At 54.2% G+C, this 19,716-nt stretch overlaps 1 protein-coding gene across 1 annotated transcript; it reads right to left on the reverse strand.

The window, feature by feature from the left end:
* Positions 1–3,253: 3,253 nt before the first annotated feature.
* Positions 3,254–17,752, reverse strand: LOC123933176 (plasmalemma vesicle associated protein). Its single transcript, XM_045992186.1, has 6 exons — positions 17,302–17,752; positions 11,053–11,149; positions 10,248–10,960; positions 9,323–9,380; positions 9,090–9,168; positions 3,254–4,063 (listed from the first exon to the last, which is right to left on the reverse strand). Exons 1-6 carry the CDS (start codon positions 17,668–17,670, stop codon positions 4,057–4,059), a joined length of 1,323 nt encoding a protein of 440 aa, XP_045848142.1. The 5' UTR covers positions 17,671–17,752; the 3' UTR covers positions 3,254–4,056.
* Positions 17,753–19,716: the final 1,964 nt, after the last annotated feature.

Below are 19,716 nucleotides of genomic sequence, written 5' to 3' on the forward strand. Positions count from 1 at the left end.
GCCTATGCGGGTCTTGATCCCAAGACCGCAAGATCATGACCCAAACCGAAGGCAGATGCTTAACGGACTGAGCCACTCAGGCACCCCCAGAAACAATCTTAAATAGGGTCAGAATCCCTCCCAGAAAAAGAGTCCTACCTCCAATGATCAAAGATACAAGCTCTCAGGTTTTAGGGCACCTGTGAGCAGAGGCTAGGAGGTATCCAGAGCCAACAAAAGGTATGAAGAGAATGTTCAGGAGGCATCTAGAATACCACCCCCCCCCGAACCAAAGGGGGGCTCCTGAGCCTGCGTCTTCAAGGACCTCATTGCAATAAATCACTACCGATAAATCACTGCTTGTTCAGCAGCTGGGGCTGATGCAGCATGGAGGGCTCCTGGAGGGAAAGGGTCACTCGGTGAGCTGAGCCCATGAACATTGTTATTATATCTATTTCTCGGGAATACAAACAGGCCCAGAGGAGAGACGCAATTCCATAGGTTTAGTGGGGCTGGCTGTCCAGTTGTTCTCCACATCAGGAGGGTTCAGAGGGCTTTGGGGAGGGGTGAGGAGCGTCTGGGTGGGGAGAGAGACGCTCTTGGGGTAGGATGCCTGGGCCCCATCCGCCTCCCCTGGGCCTTGGCCCACAGCTGGACTGAGGTCCTTGGCTAAGTTCCCTTTTTTCCAAGAAGGGTGAGGTGGTTTGTGGGAAGCAGCCATGGGGATTATTTATAGAGGTCACAGGAAATCCCTAAAGAGTCAGACCTCACCCGGTGGCTGGGCCACAAGGTCAGGGAGGTGGTCTGTCAATTGCCCCCTGGACAGGTACTCAGTCCCTGCTTGCCCCCAGGGGAGCCACCAATCTGGGGGAGTCAGAGATACGTGGTCAGGGGTGGAGATGGGGATGCCCCCTGCAGGAGCAAGGACAATATCTGGGGCAATCAAGAGGGCTGCCTGGAGGAGGGATCTCTGGGGTCGGGCCTTGGAGGAAGAAGAAAAAGGCATTCTAGTCTGAGAGCACAAATTAAGAGATAGTTTTTAGCCAGAGATTTAAAGGTCCAAGACAGCTGGAGGCAAGAGCTGCACTGGAGGTGGGGCAGCAGGGTGGGGGGGGGGTGGCAGCAGGCGGACACAAGAGAGCTGAGGAACTGGACTTTGTTTCCAGGGTAATGGGGAGCCACAGCGGGTGTGTGAACCAGAGAGGGACATGGTCAGATCCTATGATGGAAAGGTCTTCCTGGGCCAGCAGGGCTGGTCATGGGGGGCAGCTGGAGGGATGATATCCTGGGACACTCTGAAAGGAAGAGACCAACCAAAAGTCACACCCATGCCCACGAGTCCAGAAAGTGTAGAACGATTATTTCTCGGATGAGAAAATGGAGGCTGAAACCAACTGAGTCAAGATTTGGATTCAGAGAGGTTTGTCTCCTGAACCCAAAACTCAGACATCCTGTGGTTGCTGGGACGCACTGGTGTCATCCTGCTTTCCAAATCTCCAGTTGCCCAGCCAGTAGGCTGAGGGTCAGGGATGTCCTTGCTTCCTTGGGGCCTGCAGACTGGTCCGTCTGGGCGGCCTGGCCTGGCTGACCCCCTTGCCCTGGCTTGGCGGGGCCCCAGCCGAGTGTTTCCTGCAGCAGGCGTCTCTCACCCGAGTTTCCGTATCCAGGAAATATCGCTCCTTTGTCCCTCCTGACTAGCCTGCTTTAAGCGTGGCGTTGCCAGCCCTGGATCCTTGTGAGTCATCCCCTGCCTGTCTAGGGTCCCGGGGGATGGGCTGGAAGGGAATCAAGGCTGGGGCAGTGGGGAAGGTGAGGGGTTTGGGGTGGAGACAGCAAATGACAAGCTAAAATTCTAGATAATAATTTTTAGGCCACTTTTCTACTGATGGGCATTTGCTTTATTTCTTGGAGTTCTTACTTCTCAGGAATAAAATCCCAGAAATGGGGTTGCTGAGTTGAAGGATTTGTGCACATTTACTTTAATGAAATATCACCAAACTAATTTCCAGAAGGGTTACGATGAGATTTGTGTTTTTACCAGTCCTGTAGGAAAATGCCCTTTCTCTACATCTTCACCAGCAGTAGGTATTATGGCTTTTTAAACTTTTTTCTTTTTCCTGGTCTAATGGGTTTAATGGGATTTTCCTGTATTCCTCTAATGCACTTTTTCCTGTTTTTCCCCACAAATTTAGTGATCAGTATGTTGAAGCAGTTCCCAGCTGGACCCTGGTGCCCTTTCTGACATCTCATCTCACCACAAAACAAAAGAAGACAAAACAAGTGCCCCGAGCCTTTAGTGACACTGTTCCTGGAGCCGTTCTGGAGAGGAGGTGTTCCTCTAGTCCATGACAGGCTGTCTTGCCTCAGCAAGTGCTGGGGGGAAATCGTCGCAAACCTTAGGAAGATGAAAGCCACAGATGGACAACCTGTTTTCTAAGAAACTGCTTTTTTTTTTTTTTTTAAGATTTTATTTATTTGTCCGAGAGAGAGCACAAGCAGGGGGAGCAACAGAGGCAGAGGGAGAAGCAGGCTCCCCACTGAGTAAGGAGCCCGATGTGGGACTTGATCCCAGGACCCTGGGATCACGACCTGGGCCGAAGGTAACCTCTTAACAGAAGGAGCCATCCAGGTGCCCCAAATAGCAGTTATTTAAAAAGTGGTTTCAGGGGTGCCTGGGTGGCTCAGTGGGTTAAAGCCTCTGCCTTCAGCTCAGGTCATGATCCCAGGGTCCTGGGATGGAGCCCTGCATCACGCTCTCTGCTCAGCAGGGAACCTGCTCCCCCCCCCCCCCCCCGTCTGCCTCTCTGCCTACTTGTGATCTGTCTCTCTGTCAAATAAATAAATAAAATCTTTTAAAAAAATAAATAAAAATAAAAAAATAAAAAGTGGTTTCAGAGCTTTGAGGGAAGCTGGTGTCTCTGAGGGCTCTGTCCAGGCTGCAGGCTCTTCTGGCCCCAGGGGCATGCTGGGGGTAGGGGGAAGGGTCTTAGCTTTTAAGGTCCTCTCTCCCGCACTGCGAGGACCTGTCTTTTCAAAGCAGAAATCACCACTCTTGGGGCGCCTGGGTGGCTCAGTGGGTTAAAGCCTCTGCCTTCAGCTCAGGTCATGATCCCAGGGTCCTGGGATCGAGCCCCACATCGCGCTCTCTGCTCAGCATGGAGCCCGTTTCCCCCGTCTCTCTCTCTGCTTCCCTCTCTGCCTACTTGTGATCTGTCTGTCAAATTAAAAAAAAAAAAACTTAAAAAAAAAAAAAAAAGAAATCACCACTCTGGAGTCTTTGAAAGGATTCAGTATTTATTCAGTGCCACTAACATTAATACAGGCCACAGGCAGGGCTGGGTGTGGGGGAGAGGGCCAGGGGCTGCCGCCCTCACCGGCTATGCTGGGGTCAGTGGGTGACATTTGCCCTGGTTTGGGTGCGGTCTGGCTGGGGAGCCTGGAGACTCTCCTGGGGGCCGGGGGGGATGGGCGATGGAGGCTAATGTCTTCCCGTTTCCACTTCCCTAGGCCCCAGATGGAGATGAGGAGTCGGAAGATCAGAAGATTGGAGGGCGGTTGTGGCGGGGGCATGGGTTGGGCGGATGGGTGGGATGCTGTGAGCGCCCCGGCCCCTGCGTGCAGGAGGACTGTGACGTCGGGCAAGGGCTGGGCAGAGGGTGTGTCCGTGTGTGTGCGTGATGTCGGTGCTCGGTATCTGTGGACGACATGTTCCCGGCGCAGTGTAGCATCACCGCCATGTTTTTGTGAAATGCCATCGCCTCATCCGTGTGTGACGTCACGGCTATGTCTGTGGGACGTCACTGCGTCCACAGGGGACATCACTGCGGTGTCTGTGGATGAGGGATTGCATGGTGCAGGTGTGGGCCTGTGAGAGAGCATCAGAGGGGGTGGTGGGATGCGGGGAAGGACGAGTGTGGGGTGCAGGCCAAGGGCACCCACTTTGGCGAGTGTGTGGGAGTTTGGCCGGCCGTGGCCATGGCCCTGGCTGCTGGTCCGCGCCATGGGCGTCTTGTCCACACCGTGTCGGCAGACTGGCCGGTCGGGGCCACACCTCGGTCCTCAGGGCCTGGAGCCTCCTCAGCCACTAGGGCAGGAAGGAGATGGTAATGGTCAGTCAGACAGACGAAAGGACAAAACTTGCCTGGGCCTGCTTCCTCCCACCCCACGCCCCTTGTTGCCACCGAGGACTCTTTGGCTCTTTTGGGGGCAGCCTTCCCCTTAGACTCCTACTTGTTGAACCTCCCTGTGAGGGTGGGACTGAGATGTGGGCCTCCTCGGTACACAGATGAAGAGACAGTGGTCAGAGTGGCCACCTGCTATGTTCCAGACCTTGGCTGCAGCCTGTCCAACTTTTACCTTTGCTTCCCCAAGCCCTGGGGATCCTGGGAGCTTGCCCCAAAGCCCCTGTCCATACCCCCACCCCCACCTCTCAGACAGGGCCTCAGTTTCCCTCCTTTGTCTCCACAGAACTAGCCACCCCCCCACACCCCCCCCCCCCCGCCCAGGGCTAGCCCCTCACTCATTTCCAGGAGGGTTTTTCCAAGGAGTCTGTCTCTCCTCACACACTCTCCCTGGCTCCCCAGTGCCCTTCAGACAAGCCAGATCCATTCTACCAGGCGTGCAAGGCTCCACCGGCTCTGTCGCTACCAGTCCTCCTCATCAGAGACTCAAGTCCTGCCAGAGTCCTCCAGGACTTCGGGAGGCCTCGCTTGGCTTCCCGCCTCCCCCCAGTCTCTGCAGGAGCCAGCGGGCCGTCTGGAATGCCCTTCCCCCTCCTTGGCCTCGCAAAGGTTCCCGTGAGGGGTCAGGGGTTGGCTCAGACGCTGTTTCCTGGTGGGGAGGAGGGGGCCTCAGCCAAGCGCTGCTTCCGCCGGCCCCCTCCCTTCCTTCCCCGGCTCTTCCCTGGGGCCGAGCGGCCTCACGTTCCTTGGCTGGCTCTGGCCCCCCCTTGCCTGGCTCTGGTCCCCCGTTGCCGGCTCCAGCCTCCAGACCAGGACTCACCCGGCTCCTGCCCTGTCGTATATCCATCCTGCACCCACTCCTGCCCGCCAGACAAGGGAGAGTGGTCCCTGGCCGGTTCTCAGAGACCAGGCTCCTAAGGCCCCATCATCATCTGCCTGGACCAGCACAGTTGCCCTCGGCCTAGTCTTTGGCTGTGGCCTTCACCCCCCAACAGCGACTAGAGGGTGCCCTGAGTCCTTCATGTCCTTCCCTGCTCACTGCTGTCCCAAAGCTCCCAAAGTGGTCACCGTAGCCACAGGCCCTGTGTGACCCGCACCCCCCCGGGAACCCCCACTTCCTACTCACCCCCTGGATCGCTCTGCCCAAGCCACACTGCCTCCTCACAAGGCAGGCCCTGTCTCAGGGCCTTGGCTTGGGCTGTGCTCTCCACCTGGTACGCCCTTCCAGGGACACCCCAGCCCCACAACCCCTCCCTCTAGTTCTCTGCCCCAGCCCCGTGTCACCCTCATGCAGGACAGAGAAGCCTGCCTGGACGCCTGTGGAAAATTCTATCCTCCTCACACTGCCTCATCCCTTTTCTGCTTCGCCCACCGGCAAGGGGCCCTACAACAAGAGCTCAGGCATCTGGTCTACCCTCCGTCTGCCCCACTAGACCAGGAGCCCCACTAGACCTCTGCCCATTCCTCCTGCTGTCCTCAGCACCCAGCAGCTGCTCCAGACACAAATGGGATGAATAAAGGAACCAAATCACAATCGTGGTGGCAATGAGCTTGAGTGACACTCGCTGTGTGCCCGGCTCAGAGTCAGGGCCGGACTCCCCATCTGCAAACTTCCCCACTGCAGCTGTTGAGAGAAGGCTGGCTGAGGACAAAGTACCAGCGGGACACCCTGCCACCGCCCCTGCCCCCCAGCTCCTGGGTGGAGCCTGTGGGACCTTCTTCCAGAAAGCTGCCCAGCTCTCTAAATGTGAATGCTTTGCCACAGGGAAAGTCAACCTTGGCGTGATAATGGCCAGGCCTCCGGGATCCTGGGGTCCTCTCTAGCACATGAAAATCCTCCTGAAACCTCCCTTTTCCTGACCTCCCCCAGCTGTCAAGTATATGACCAGCCACCCCTCTCCATCCTGGTACAGCCGCTATTTCTGCTCGGGGATCCTGTCTCCCTGTTTTTTTTTTTTTTAATTTTTAAATTATTTATTTATTTATTTAATTTATTTGATAGAGATTACAACTAGGCAGAGAGGCAGGCAGAGAGAGGGGGAAGCAGGCTCCCTGCTGAGCAGAGAGCTCGGATGCAGGGCTCGATCCCAGGACCCTGGGATTATGACCTGAGCTGAAGGCAGAGGCTTTAACCCATTGAGCTACCCAGGCACCCCTGTCCCCCTGTTTTAATAAAACCACCATTTTGCACCAAAGACATCTCAAGAATTCTTTCTTTGGGGTGCCCGGATGGATCAGTGGGTCCATCTACCTTTGGCTCGGGTTATGGTCCCGGGATCCCGGGGTCCCCGGATCAAGCCCCGCATCGGCCTCTCTGCCTGGCGGGGCTGCCTGCTTCCCCTCTCCCTCTGCCTGCCTCTCTGCCTACTTGGGATCTCTTCTGTCAAATAAATAAATCTTTAAAAAAAAAAAAAAAGAATTCTTTCTTGGCTGGCGGCTCCGGACCTCACTCCACCGAAGAACCTCACCTATATTCCAAAACTGCCTCACAACTTTTGCCTTATCCAGCCCCCAGGCCCCGAAACCAGTATTTCCTTATTTGTCTTTACGTTAATTGTGTGTGTTTAACTTAAAGAAATGGATATCCACAGGACACGGTCTTGTCAGGGAAAAAGGAAATCTAGTGCACTTGCCATCAAGAAAAAATGACTTAGGGGCACCTGGGTGGCTCAGTGGGTTAAAGCCTCTGCCTTCAGCTCAGGTCATGATCCCAGGATCCTGGGATTGAGCCCCACATCGGGCTCTCCGCTCAGCAGGGAGCCTGCTTCCTCCTCTCTCTCTGCCTGCCTCTCTGCCTACTTGTGATCTCTATCTGTCAAATAAATAAATAAAATCTTAAAAAAAAGGAAAAGAAAAGAAAAAATGACTTAAAAGGGTCCACGGGAAAACCAAGACTTTGTGTTCTGGTCCAGCTGATGGGAGGGTTCTGGGTTGGCCCTGGTCCTGGCTTTGAGATCGCGGCGACAGCTGCAAGTGGGAGCGTGTTAGCAGCTCAGAGACTGTGTCAAGGTCCAGAAGGAGTAAGAGTGGAAAAGGAAGGCCGTCTCCTGATCAGAGGGTGTGGGGGTTGCTGAGTGATTGGGGCTGGACCTCAGCCCTGGCCCCTGACCGGAGGCATGTAAAATTCCGATGTGGTGATTCTGCAGCCTGTGGTTTGCCTAGGCTATAGCCCATCCAGGAGTTGGCCTCGCTGGGACTCCAAGCCAGAGCTGATGGCCGCTTTCTCAGGGGGAAACTGAATCAAGGCTGGAGCACAGAGGGTCAGAGCCCCTTCCTGAGACCTGGCAGAGAGAAACAGGAGTGGCCCTGCTTTAAGTACTCATTGTTTTCTCTGTGGAGGGACGTCTTTGGGGGTAAACAATGTCAAGAGCTTCCCCTTTCTCCGCCTGGGACTGGTCTGGGCTGGGAGCCTGGCTCTGGCCCTGACTCACTGACGCATGACCCCAGGCTGGTCACTTCCCTGGGGCCTCAGTTCCCTCCTCTGAAAAGTGGGGATAATAATAGAACCTCCTTCCTTGCCATGTTGGCTTTGGGCCAAGATGGAGAGAGGAAAACTGCTTGGAGCAGGGTCTTCTCTCCACCCTCCTGCTTCCCTCCCTGCGGGCTGCCTGAGGCGGAGGGATTTCTCCCAGACAGAGCCATCCAGAACGGAAGGGACAAGTGCTGTGAGGAGGTGAGCTCCCCGTCAGAGGGCGTATGTAAGAGGAGCCATAGAGGAAATGGAGCTGGATGTGGAGGACCGCCCCTCCCCGGGATTTGAAGACAACCCTCTGGAAGTCAATTTGTCCCCAGGCTGAGATAGACCAGGCTGTCCACAGCCTTGCTGGCAGAGCCATGGGAGAGGCACAGGCTTGGGGTCGGCGGAATTTGACTTAAAATTCCCAGTGTCGCCCAGAGCCCTGGGTCCTAAACTGTGAATGGCAGTGCCCATCCCAGACTCCTTGCCCAGCGATATGGTCCTGCGCGGGGACCGTAGCCACCACCTGGGAGGGAAGAACAGGATGTTCTCGAGCCGGTGGCCTGAGTCACCTTCCCTGTGATGCACAGGGTGTACTCTGGGAGGGGGGCGGGGGGGGCAGGGTACAGACACGGAGCCCTGACCTGAGTGTGTGCACAGGTGCCTTGATGCGCCCCACTGCAAACCCCAGCCCCTGGCTTTACGCGTCAGTGGACAGCACTTCACAGTAAGCAAAGAGTTTCCATGCCCTTGGTTTCAGAGACCTCCGTTTTTGTAGCGGAAAGAAAGGCTCAGAGGGGTCTCCGCGCTGCTGCTGCTCTCCCTCCTCCCTTCCTTAGCTCCAGCCACCCCCCCATCCCCCAGCCTGGCCTCTGAGCCTTTACCCTGGCTCTTCTCGTCGTCCAGAGCGCTGTACCTTCTGCCCTTTCCCAGACCCGCTCGGCGCCGGCCTCCAGCTCAAAGGCCTCCTCCTCACTGAAGCCCTCTCTTGCCAGGCCGGGAGTCCAAGAGCCTGGGTTCGAGTCCCCAGCTCTGCCACTCCCCGGCTGTGTTACCCGGGCCACGGCGCACACCTTCTCTGTGCCTCATTTTCCTCGCCTGGAAAGCGGGAGGCGATAACAGCGGCTCGCTCCCTGATTAGGGTTGTGAGGGTTCAGCGAGTTAAGCTGGCAAAGTGCTTCCGACTGTGCCGAACTCACAGTCAGCCGGCTCATAACTATAGGCTCTCGGTTTCTCTTTTCACGGCTCCTTCACTGTTTCTTTCACCCCTTAATGAGGGAGTTCCGTGAATGGGTCTGCATGGGTCTTAGTCATGACTGTGTCCCCAGGACCCAGCATGGGGCCTGGTAGACAGCCAGCACTCCATCAAGGAAGCACCTAGTGCGAGATGAGCCTCCCTCCACCCCTAGTCGCCTTCCCAGCCTCCTTGGAAGCCCTGAGACTGAACCGTCTCAGTCTGCTCCGTGCCTTACCTGGGTGGGGCTACAGCGTTGCCTGCGGGCCTCTGGGATTCTAGGATCCTTCTCTTGAACTCCTCCAGCACAGCTGGGTCTGCGGCGAGAGGGAGGGGTCAGGTCCAACCAACCGCCCCAACCCTGGGCTAGGGGTGGCGCAGCAGCCCCAATAGCGGGGCTGAGATGGGAGAAGAAGCAGAAAGGACCATCCCCGATCGATCGCCTTCCTGGCCCTGCTTTCTGTCACTCACCGATGGGCTGGCGGTTGGGGGCAGGGGCCACAGGTCTTGGCATAGGCATCGGCTGCGACTGTGGGAAGGAAGATGGAGGGAGGTTGGCAGAAGTCAGGATCCCTGAACCAGAGTCCCATGAAGGCTCCTGCTCCTTTATGCCCTCGGATGCCTGGGTCAGAGTTCCTTCCAGGGTGGGGAAACAGACCCGGGAGACAGACACCCGTATTAACGCATGCACAATTACGTGCACCCACCTGCCCTTAAGGGACTGGGAACTCTGGAAGCTGGCTTTCCTTGGAAGCCTCCCAGAGAGCTTGCTGGGGCCTGCCTCGGTCTCCCCTACAATCTTAGTTCCAACTCGACCCCAATTCATGACCCCAACTGAATCCATCCACCCAACACTGGACCCAGCCCCACTCCAAGATTAGCCCCTGTGCAGTTTCTACTCTACACCCAGCCCTGACCCTCCCCCCTCCCCAGGTCTCCCTACCCTAACTCAGGGTCACCCTGAGTTAACTCAAACCAACCCTGAACACGGTGGTCCCTAAGAACTCACCTTCACCTAAACACAAGCCCTGATCCACCTCACGCCTTCCTCTAGACCAGCCTTACTCTTCAGCCTCACTGCCAACCCCCACTCCATGGCCCCTGATCTGTCAACTCAGACACATCCCCAACCCAACACCAACCCTCCGTGAATGCCCCGTCCTTACTCAGAACCAATCTGGAGGCCCACTAGGCACCCTAAACTCAATCCCAATCCTTAATCCTTTCTCCATGTTCTTCCAAACTCCACCCCAATCCTGTGTCAGTGACGCTCTCAAGTGCGGTAAGTGACCAGACCTAGACTGGGAAGCTCACCTCAACGCCCTGAGACATCGCCACCAACACGGCCCCCAGACCTGACCCCAGTGCAACCTGAGTCCGGGGCCCTCTAGCCCACCTTGGCCTTGATGCAGGTGTCCAGGGCGGAGTTGCTGACGGCCAGCTGCATTTTGAGCTGCTCTGCCTCCCGTTTCTTCTCCTCCAGCTCCTTGGCCAGGTTGTCCCGCTCCTTCCGCAGTGCTGCCTTCTCCTCCAGGGCGAGCTGTGTCTGCCGGGCGCATTCGGCCTGGAGCTTGGCCTCCCGGGCCTGGGCCTCCTTCTGCACCTTCTCCTTGGCCTCCTGACTGGCCCGCAGGGCCTCCTCGACCTCCAGCTTCTGGCGCTGGATGTCCGAGTTCTCGCGGGCCACGCGCTCTATGCCGGCCCGCAGGCTCCGGGCCAGCTCCTCCACCTTGGTGCTCATGAGGGCGGGCATGTGGTCGCAGCTTCTCCGGGCGGAGGCTATTTCCGAGCCGAGGGGATGGTACAGGTTATAGCCCATCGAGTCCAGGGTGCGGGGGATAATGGAGTCCCTCCAGAGGTTACGCAGCTCGATCTCAAACTTGTCCTTGTCCAGCGGGAGGCAGAGGGCCTGCACCTTCTGCAGGCGGTCCTCGGCCAGCTGTCGCTCCTGCTGCTGCTGCTTCTGGATCTTGCCACACTCAGCCAGCTTCTCCTCCACCACTCCCTTGCTCATCGCCAGACCCTGCTTGTCTTTGGTGCATACTTCCTTCTCCTTGGCCAACTCTACCTCCAGCGTCTTGGCCTTATGGTTCAGCATGAGGAGCAAAGCTACAGGGACATGACAAGACATCTCTGAAAGGTTGGGGGTTGCCAGGAGACTTGGCACACTGGCGCCCTACTACCCAGACCAGACCACTCACCATCGCAGCTCTTGTTAGTCTCCTTAAGTTGCTCTTGGCATTGCTTCTCGCTCAAGATGATGGCCGCCATGTATGGCTGGTTGCTCACATAGGTCATCTAACGGAATGGGATATAAGACAGAGCTCACCGTCCAGCACCCGTGGGTCCCCCTTGCTCCTGGTTTGCCCAGACCCTCTGGGCTGGGGCCCCAGATCCCACCCGGTTGGCCTGGGTTGGCCCAGTTTACAAGGGCATGACTCCTATATAGGGGACGCTGGTTGGATCTTTAAAAGTTGTTATAGTCAATACTATATATTAATAATACTTTATTTTTTTTAATTTTTAAAGATTTTATTTATTTATTTGACAGAGAGAGAGAGCCCAAACAGGGGGAAGGACAGAGGGAGAGGGAGAAGCGGCTCTCTGTTGAGCAGGGAAACAGATGCGGGGCTTGATCCCAAGACCCTGGGATCATGACCTGAACTGAAGGCAGATGCATTACCAACTGAGCTACCCAGGCGTCCCTGGTCAACTTCTTTTTGACAAGGATGCTGTTAGGAACTGAATTGTGTCTCCCCATTCATAAATGGAAGCACCAACCCCTGGTACCTCAGAATATGACTGTATTTGGAGATAGCATCTTTAACGATGTGAATAAGTTAACATAGGTCATTAGGGTGGGCCCTCATCCAATATGACCGGTGTCCTTATAGGAGGACATTTGGACACCCAGAAATCCACAGAGGGAAGATGACACAAAGACACAGTGAGAAGGTGGCCATCTGTAAGGCAGGGAGTGCCACTCCTAGAACCAATTCTTCCCTCCTAACCCTCCAAAGGAATTCACATCTTGACCTCATTTATGTGCAAAAATAAATTTCCATTGTTTCAGCCACCCAATTTGTGGTACTTTGTTAATAAGGCAGCCCTAGAAAATTAACAGAGGTTGCAAAATCATTCCATGGGGGAAATAAAGAGTCTTTTCTTTTTTTTTTTTTTTAAAGATTTTATTTATTTATTTGACAGACAGAGATCGCAAGTAGATAGAGAGGCAGGCAGAGAGAGAGAGAGAGAGAGAGGGAGGGAAGCAGGCTCCCTGCTGAGCAGAGAGCCCGATGCGGGACTCGATCCCAGGACCCTGAGATCATGACCTGAGCCGAAGGCAGCGGCTTAACCCACTGAGCCACCCAGGCGCCCCATAAAGAGTCTTTTCAACAAATGGTGCTGGCATAGCTAGACTGCCACATGTTAAGGAATGAATTTGGACCCCTACCTCACACCATATACGAAAAATTTACTCAGAAATTACAGGGAAATTACAGGGAAAAGACAACCCATAGATGGGAGAAAATATTTGCAAAGAATGTATTTGATGATAGGACTAGTATCCAGAATATATAAAAGTAAATTCTTTTTTTTTTAAAGATTTTATTTATTTATTTGACAGAGAGAGAGATCACAAGTAGGCAGAGAGGCAGGCAGAGAGAGAGAGAGAGAGAGAGGGAGGGAAGCAAGCTCCCTGCTGAGCAGAGAGCCCGATGCGGGGCTCGATCCCAGGACCCTGAGATCATGACCTGAGCCGAAGGCAGCGGCTTAATCCACTGAGCCACCCAGGCGCCCCATAAAAGTAAATTCTTATTGATCAATATAAAGAGATAACTTGGGGCACCTGGGTGGCTCAGTTGGTTAAACATCTGCCCTCGGCTCAGGTCATGATTCCAGGGTCCTGGGATCAAGCCCTGCATGGGGCTCCCTGCTCAGCGGGGAGCCTGCTTCTCCCTCTCCCACTCCCCCTGCTTGTGCATGCTTTCTCTCTCTCTCTCTCTTTCTGTCAAATGAATAAGTAAATAAAATCTTTTTAAAAAAGAGATAACTTAATTGGAAAAAGGTCAAAGCATCTGAAACATTTCTTTTTTTTTTTTTGCATCTGAAACATTTCTTCAAAGAAGATACACACGCTGTTGACAAGCACATCAAAAAGTATTCATCATCACTACACATCAGGGAAATGCAAACAAAAACCATCAGGAGATACTGCCTTCTGACCATTAGGATGGTTATAAATGAAGGGAGGAAACAAGAGCAGAGAGTAACAAGCGTTGGTGGGGATGAAGAGAAATGAGAAATCCCAGATGGTACTGGTTGGAATGTAAAATGGGCAGCCACTTTGGAGAGCAGTCTGGCAGTTCCTCAAAATGTCACGCATAGAATTCTTATGTGACCTAGCAATTCCACTCTTGGGTGGCGACCTGAGAGAAATTGAAGCACGGGTCCACACAAAAACTTTCATATGCACGTTTATAGCAATCACTGAGGGGTAGAAACAATCAACGGTCCATCAACGGATGAATGAACAAAATGAGGTCTATCCACAGAATGGAATATTACTCAGCCATAAAAAGGAACAAACCCCTGACACATGCTACAATGTGGGCAAACCTTCAAAATGTCATTTAGAAACAAGATGGGATCAGGAGGGGGACAAACTCTAAGAGACTCTTAATCTCACAAAACAAACTGAGGGTTGTTGGAAGGAGGGGGTAGGAAGAGGGTGGTGGGGTTATGGACATTGGGGACGGTATGTGCTATGGTGAGTGCTGTGAAGTGTGTAAACCTGGTGATTCACAGACCTGTACCCCTGGGGCTAATAATACATTATATGTTAATATAAATAAAAAATTAAGTTAAAAAACACAACAAAACAAAAAACGTCATTTAGTATGACTCCTGTTGTAGGATTCCATTTATATGAAACGTCCACAACAGGCAAATTCATAAAGACAGAAAACAGTGGTTACCAGAGGCTGGGGAAGGGGGAGGCTAGGGAGTGACTGCTCATGGGGACGGGGTTTCTTTTCCAGAGTGAAGGAATGTTCTAAAATCAACTGTGAATCACTCTGTGAAGGTGCTCAAAATTATTGAACTATACCCTTTTAATTGGGTGAGCTGTAGAGCATATGAATTATATCTCCATAAAGCTGTTTTTCCTTTAAAGATTTTATTTATTTATTTGACAGAGAGAGTGAATGAGAGAGAGAATACGAGTGGGGAGAGGAACAGAGGTAGAGAGAGAAGCAGACTCTCCACTGAGCAGGAAACCCGACTTGGGGCTTGATCCCAGGACCCTGGGTTCATGAAGCAAGCCAAAGGCAGACGCGTAACAACTCAGCCACCCAGGTGCCCTTGTGTCTTCCCTGGGCTTGACTGATTGAGCCACCCAGGTGTCCCTCAATAAAGCTGTTTTTTTAAGGAAGCTCTTGCAATGCAACAAGGTGTGCTTTCCAAGCTTTGGAACAGAACCTGTTCTGTTCTGCAGTGGGCCTCTGGGTGGCTCAGTCAGTTAAGTGTCTGCCTTAGGCTCAGGTCATGATCCCAGGGTCCTGGGATTGCGTCCCACATCAGGATCCTTGCTCAGCTGGGAACCTGCTTTTCCCTCTGCCTGCCGCTCCCCCTGGTTGTGCTCTCTCTCTTTCTCTGTCAAATTAATTCATTCATTAATTAATATCTTCAAAACAAAAGCAAAAACCCTCTGCAGAAATATAACAGGTAAAGCAGTGAAGAATGTGGAGGGTTTGTCTTTCTGGCATTCCTTGTCCTTATTCCTTTGGAAGCTGGTTGTGTGCTAATGCGCTGGGCTCAGGGGGAAGGGAGGAATAGCTCTGGACGTTCTAGTGACTTTTGCTTTCAAAAAGCCACAGAAGAAGAAGATCTGGAGGTTTTGACAACATGCGTTGGATCCAAAAATGAAATGAGAAAGAGGCTTTCTTCCAGTTGGAGGAAGTGAAAAGAGGAGGTCTCCGGGTGCTACTTCCGGACCCCAAGTGCCAGGTGAGGGTCCCAGCAGCTTGACCCAGGCAGGGTGGGCCAGACCCTAAAAATATCACTGAGTTTGGGGCGCCTGGGTGGCTCAGTGGGTTAAGCCTCTGCCTTTGGCTCAGGTCATGATCTCAGAGTCCTGGGATTGAGTCCCACATCGGGCTCTCTGCTCGGCAGGAAGCCTGCTTCTTCCTCTCTCTCTCTGCCTGCCTCTCTGCCTACTTGTGATCTCTCTTTGTCAAATAAATAAATAAAAATCTAAAAAAAAATTTTTTTAAATAAAAATATCACTGAGTTAGAGGCGCCTGGGTGGCTCAGTCATTAAGCATCTGCCTTCGGCTTGGGTCATGATCCTAGGGTCCTGGGATCAAGCCCCACATCAGGCTCCCTGCTCAGTGGGAAGCCTGCTTCTCCCTCTCCCACTCCCCCTGCTTGTGTTCCCTCTCTCACTGTGTCTCTCTGTCAAATAAATAAATAAAATCTTTAAAAAAAAATCACTGAGTTAAATTCTCTTTTCACTTCCAGGATCTCGGGACCAGAAGTGCAGTTGCCCCAGCACAGAATTTAAGAAAAATCACTTTTCTTAGCATGGCCAGGACCGGGGAAGACCAAGATTCACCGGCTACCTTTGGACACTTGGGGCTGCCATGGCGCGGGCAGGAGTAGGGGGTACTCCCCGGGTGGGGAGCATGCACCCTGAAACTAGAGAACTCCCAGCGGCCTTGGAGAAAATCCCAAGAGGTTCCAGCCCAGAGAAATTTGTCAACACGAAGGAGAAAAAACAACAAACAAACAAACAAACTGTGATTTTCAAATGCTGTATTTGTAAAGATGCAGATTCTTGGGTTTCTAAAATTCTATGATGGGGAGAGTTTAGGGTCCTGGGATGTGTGTGAGTATCTAAAACTTTATGATCCTAGAATTCCTGATAGCCCCTGGACCAGACCCCTGTGTGTCTCCTGGAAGATACAAATGGGCCAATTCCTGGGGAACTGGGAAGTCTGAGGGGCACGTCCTGGCCTGGAGGCTGGTTCACAGGGATACACAGCTCCGTCCTGGGAGCCAAGGGGGGACCTGACTCATTCTGGGGACCTGAGGGGGACCCACCTTGCCCTGGGATCTGAGATAGGGAGACATAGACTTTCTCTGGGCAGGTGTGAGGGGTCTGAGCACATCTTTCCTGGACAGTAGGGAGGGCTGAGTGGTCTGAGGCCCCAGCAGAGGCTTTTTCTTCCTTCCATGGCCCCCTACCCTCCACCTCAGCCAGCCTGTGGGGGAAACTGAGGCTGCCTCCATCCAGTCTTCCCCCTCTGGCCCTCGCATAGCTCACCCCATTCTGCTGAGGCCCAAGGAATGTGGCCCCAGCCCAAGGTCTCCCGGAGGAAGCACACGTGTGAGAAAGCGGGAGATTGTCTTGCCAGGGGCATAGGGCATGAGCTGGGGGAGCAAAAAGGTGGCAGTCTCCTCTAGATGCCCAGGAGTGCCACCAGGACCCTTCCCTGGGGCTGCCCGTCTCTGCCCTGCCCCCCCCCCCAAGCTGCCTTCCCCAACTCAGGCTTTCACTTCCCCCTCCTCAAAAGGGTTTGGAACTTCTCCTTACCTCAAGGGACTCAATGATGAGATATTTCTAAAGCGGACACCCAGCGTAAGGCAAATGGGAACTGTTCATACTTCTTACTCAGTAAGCACCGAAAGTGCTGAGTTTTTGTTTAGCTGGTTCTTAATCTTGCTGGATGTGCGGGCACATTCTGAACGCTTTATGTGTATGAGGTCATGGGCCCAGGGGTGCTGCCAATCCACAGCCAGGATGCCCAGTGAAACTTAAGTTCCAGATAGAGGGGCGCCTGGGTGGCTCAGTGGGTTAAGCCTCTGCCTTCGGCTCAGGTCATGGACTTGGGGTCCTGGGATCGAGCCCCGCATCGGGCTCTCTGCTCAGCGGGGAGCCTGCTCCCCCCCCCTTTCTGCCTGCCTCTCTGCCTACTTGTGATCTCTCTCTGTCAAATAAATAAATAAAATCTTTAAAAAAATAAGTTGCAGATAGATAGTGAATACAGGGGTGCCTGGGTGGCTCAGCGGGTTAAGCCTCTGCCTTCAGCTCAGGTCACGATCCCAGGGTCCTGAGATCAAGCCCTGCATTGGGCTCCCTGTTCAGAGGGAAGTCTGCTTCTCTCTCTCCCTCCTGCTTGTGCTCTCTCTCTCTCTCTATCAAATAAATAAATAAAACCTTAAAAAAAAAAGATAGTAACTACATTCTTTTAGGATAAGTGTATCCCCAATATCGAATGGGACATACTTGTACTAACGAACTACGCATGGCCTATCCACATGGGCTCCTCACATGACATAGAGAGTCTATGACTGTCTCTGGCTCCCGAACGAAGGGACCAGAGCTCAGACTGGGGAGGGGGACCTGCCCAGAGCGCCCAGGGCAGGCGTCTGGCCCGCGGCCTTACCAGGTCAGCCTGGCACTGGCGGAAGCTGGCGTTGATCCTGTCCAGGTCGCGGCGGGCGTGCAGCAGCATCTGCATGATGGTGTCCTTGGCGCGGGAGGTCAGGTTGAGCTCCTTGGACAGGTTGGCCTGGGAGGCCGTGAGCCCCACGACCTGGTTGTACAGGCCCTCGGCCCGGCGCTCGGTGGCCTGTAGGTTGGATTCCGTGCTCACGTGCACGTTGCCGTAGACCATGAAGAGGACGAGGCCCAGGATGATCAGAAACTGGATGAGTGACACAAAGAGGAAGAAGTAGCGCAGGTAGTACCAGCAGCCCCTCGGGCTGCCCCCTGCCCGCGAGTAGGCTCCTCCGTGGTCCATTGCCAAGCCCATCTCTGCCCCGGCCCGCGGCGCTGTTCCGCTGGTTGGCCTGTGCTGGGTGGCGGCCGCTGCCCCTGCGCTCCCCTGCCACGGAGCGGGGGGAGTGTTTATATTACTCCTCTTAATACTTCCTCTGCCTGGCTCCTTCCTGACCAGGAGGAAATGGGGGCTGTGGGTTATCACAACACTCCCACCCTGGCTGTGAAGGGAGGGGCTGTGGCGCTGCTGGGTTTCTGATAGTCCCTGGGTGGGGCACCCGCTGGGTGACGGGGTTGGGAGGCTTCTTTGGCCCCTCGGAGCCTCAGTTTCCCCACCTGCCCTTGCTCCGTGCCAAGCACTATCCTCCCTATTCTCAGCACTGGCTGCATACTGTCTCCTGTCATCGACCCCTGTGGTGTGGAGGAGGAAACTGAGGCATAGGGAGGCGAAGGGACCGTCCCTGGGTCTCTCGCTGTGAGTTCACAGAGCCGGGCTTCCCTCTCGGTGGACTGGCTACGGATGTGCATCCGCCTAATGAGCTAAATCAGGTGGAGTGCTTGGCCCAGAGCTGGGCATACAGTAGGTGCTCATCAGGGCTTCCCAGAGGGCTGACCTGTGGATGGCCATGGCCCAGGCTCTCTGAGCTGCCACCCGCGGCCCTGCTCACACAGGTGCTGCGTAAGTACTCCGGGAGCAGTGTAGGCGGCCGTGAACTTGGAGCTGGCCTAGCGGGCTTGACCCAGCTGAGCTCAAGGGAGGGGATTCTTTTTTTTTTTTTTAAGATTTTATTTATTTGACAGACAGAGATCACAAGTAGGCAGAGAGGCAGGCAGAGAGAGAGGAGGAAGCAGGCTCCCCACTAAGCAGAGAGTGCGATGTGGGGCTTGATCCCAGGACCCTGAGATCATGACCTGAGCTGAAGGCAGAGGCTTTAACCTACTGAGCCACCCAGGCGCCCCAAGAGAGAGGATTCTCCTGTCTGTTCTCAGTTTCCCATTCCGTGAGATGGGTATCCCTGTGCTGTTCCCGGGACAGGGCCAGGGAGGGGGCCCGTAAGAGAGGGTTTGCGGTTTGTTATTACTATCATTTCCTGCTGGAAGTGTTATTTTGGGACTCTGTGAGATGGTGAATGGGAAGTGCTAGATGGTGGGGTTGAACTGCACGTTGGGTCACACCCAGGTGGGTGTGAAGGGATTTTGGGGACCAAAGAGCAAAGGATTTTGGGTGCACCCTCTTCTGCCTATCCCCTGAGAACCAGGAGCACCAGAAAAACCCTCCATGCTGGATGAGGTGTCAGCCTCAGACCTGGCCATAAGGGACCCTTAGTCTTAGGGAGACAGAGTGGGACACAGCCCCCAGCTCCATGAGGTCAAGGCTGGGAGGAATGGGGGCTAAGGGGGAAAGGGAGCTAAGGGGAAAGGGCCCAGCAGATGGAAATGATGCTGGACGAGAACACCATTACTGTACACTGCTTGTGTGGGGCACAGCAGGGTGAAGGGTGCTGCTTGGGGACTCACCCCCCCCCCTCAACCAGGGTAATGGAGTGGGGGGTGGTTGACAGCGGGGAGGGGGTCCTCTAGGATGGCGTTCATCACAGGGGCAGGAGTTGGGTTGGGAAGGAGGAAGTTCCCAGGGGTAGGCAGGAAACCCCTGTCTGACCTTTGGCCTTTGCAGCTACCCAGCCGATTCCTGATTCCGGACCCTTCCCAGAGGCTTGTTGCAGGGAGGAGGGTTGGGGGCTGCAAGTGGTGCCCAACCAGCTATTTCTCTAGGTTGGCCAGGCCCACCCAGCGTCCCCAGAGCAGGGTGGGGGGAGGACATCTTGCATCTTTGTTAACGGGGGCCGCGCAGGCAGAGTGAATACATAATTTCAACATAGGCTCTGGATTTAAGCTCTGGCTGTGTTACCAACCCCTGGGTGATCTCAGACAAATGATTTTCCTTCCTTAACTAAGCCACAGTTTTCTTTTGTCGGAAGTGGAGGCGACATAGCCGGTCGTGAAACACTTGTCACGGCGGCTGGCACACACTTAGCCTTCGTAAATGAGGACAATTTTTTAAGGTGAGAGAGGCTGGATC

This window comes from Meles meles, chromosome 20, assembly GCF_922984935.1.
Source record: "Meles meles chromosome 20, mMelMel3.1 paternal haplotype, whole genome shotgun sequence".
Taxonomy (NCBI): Eukaryota; Metazoa; Chordata; class Mammalia; order Carnivora; family Mustelidae; genus Meles; species Meles meles.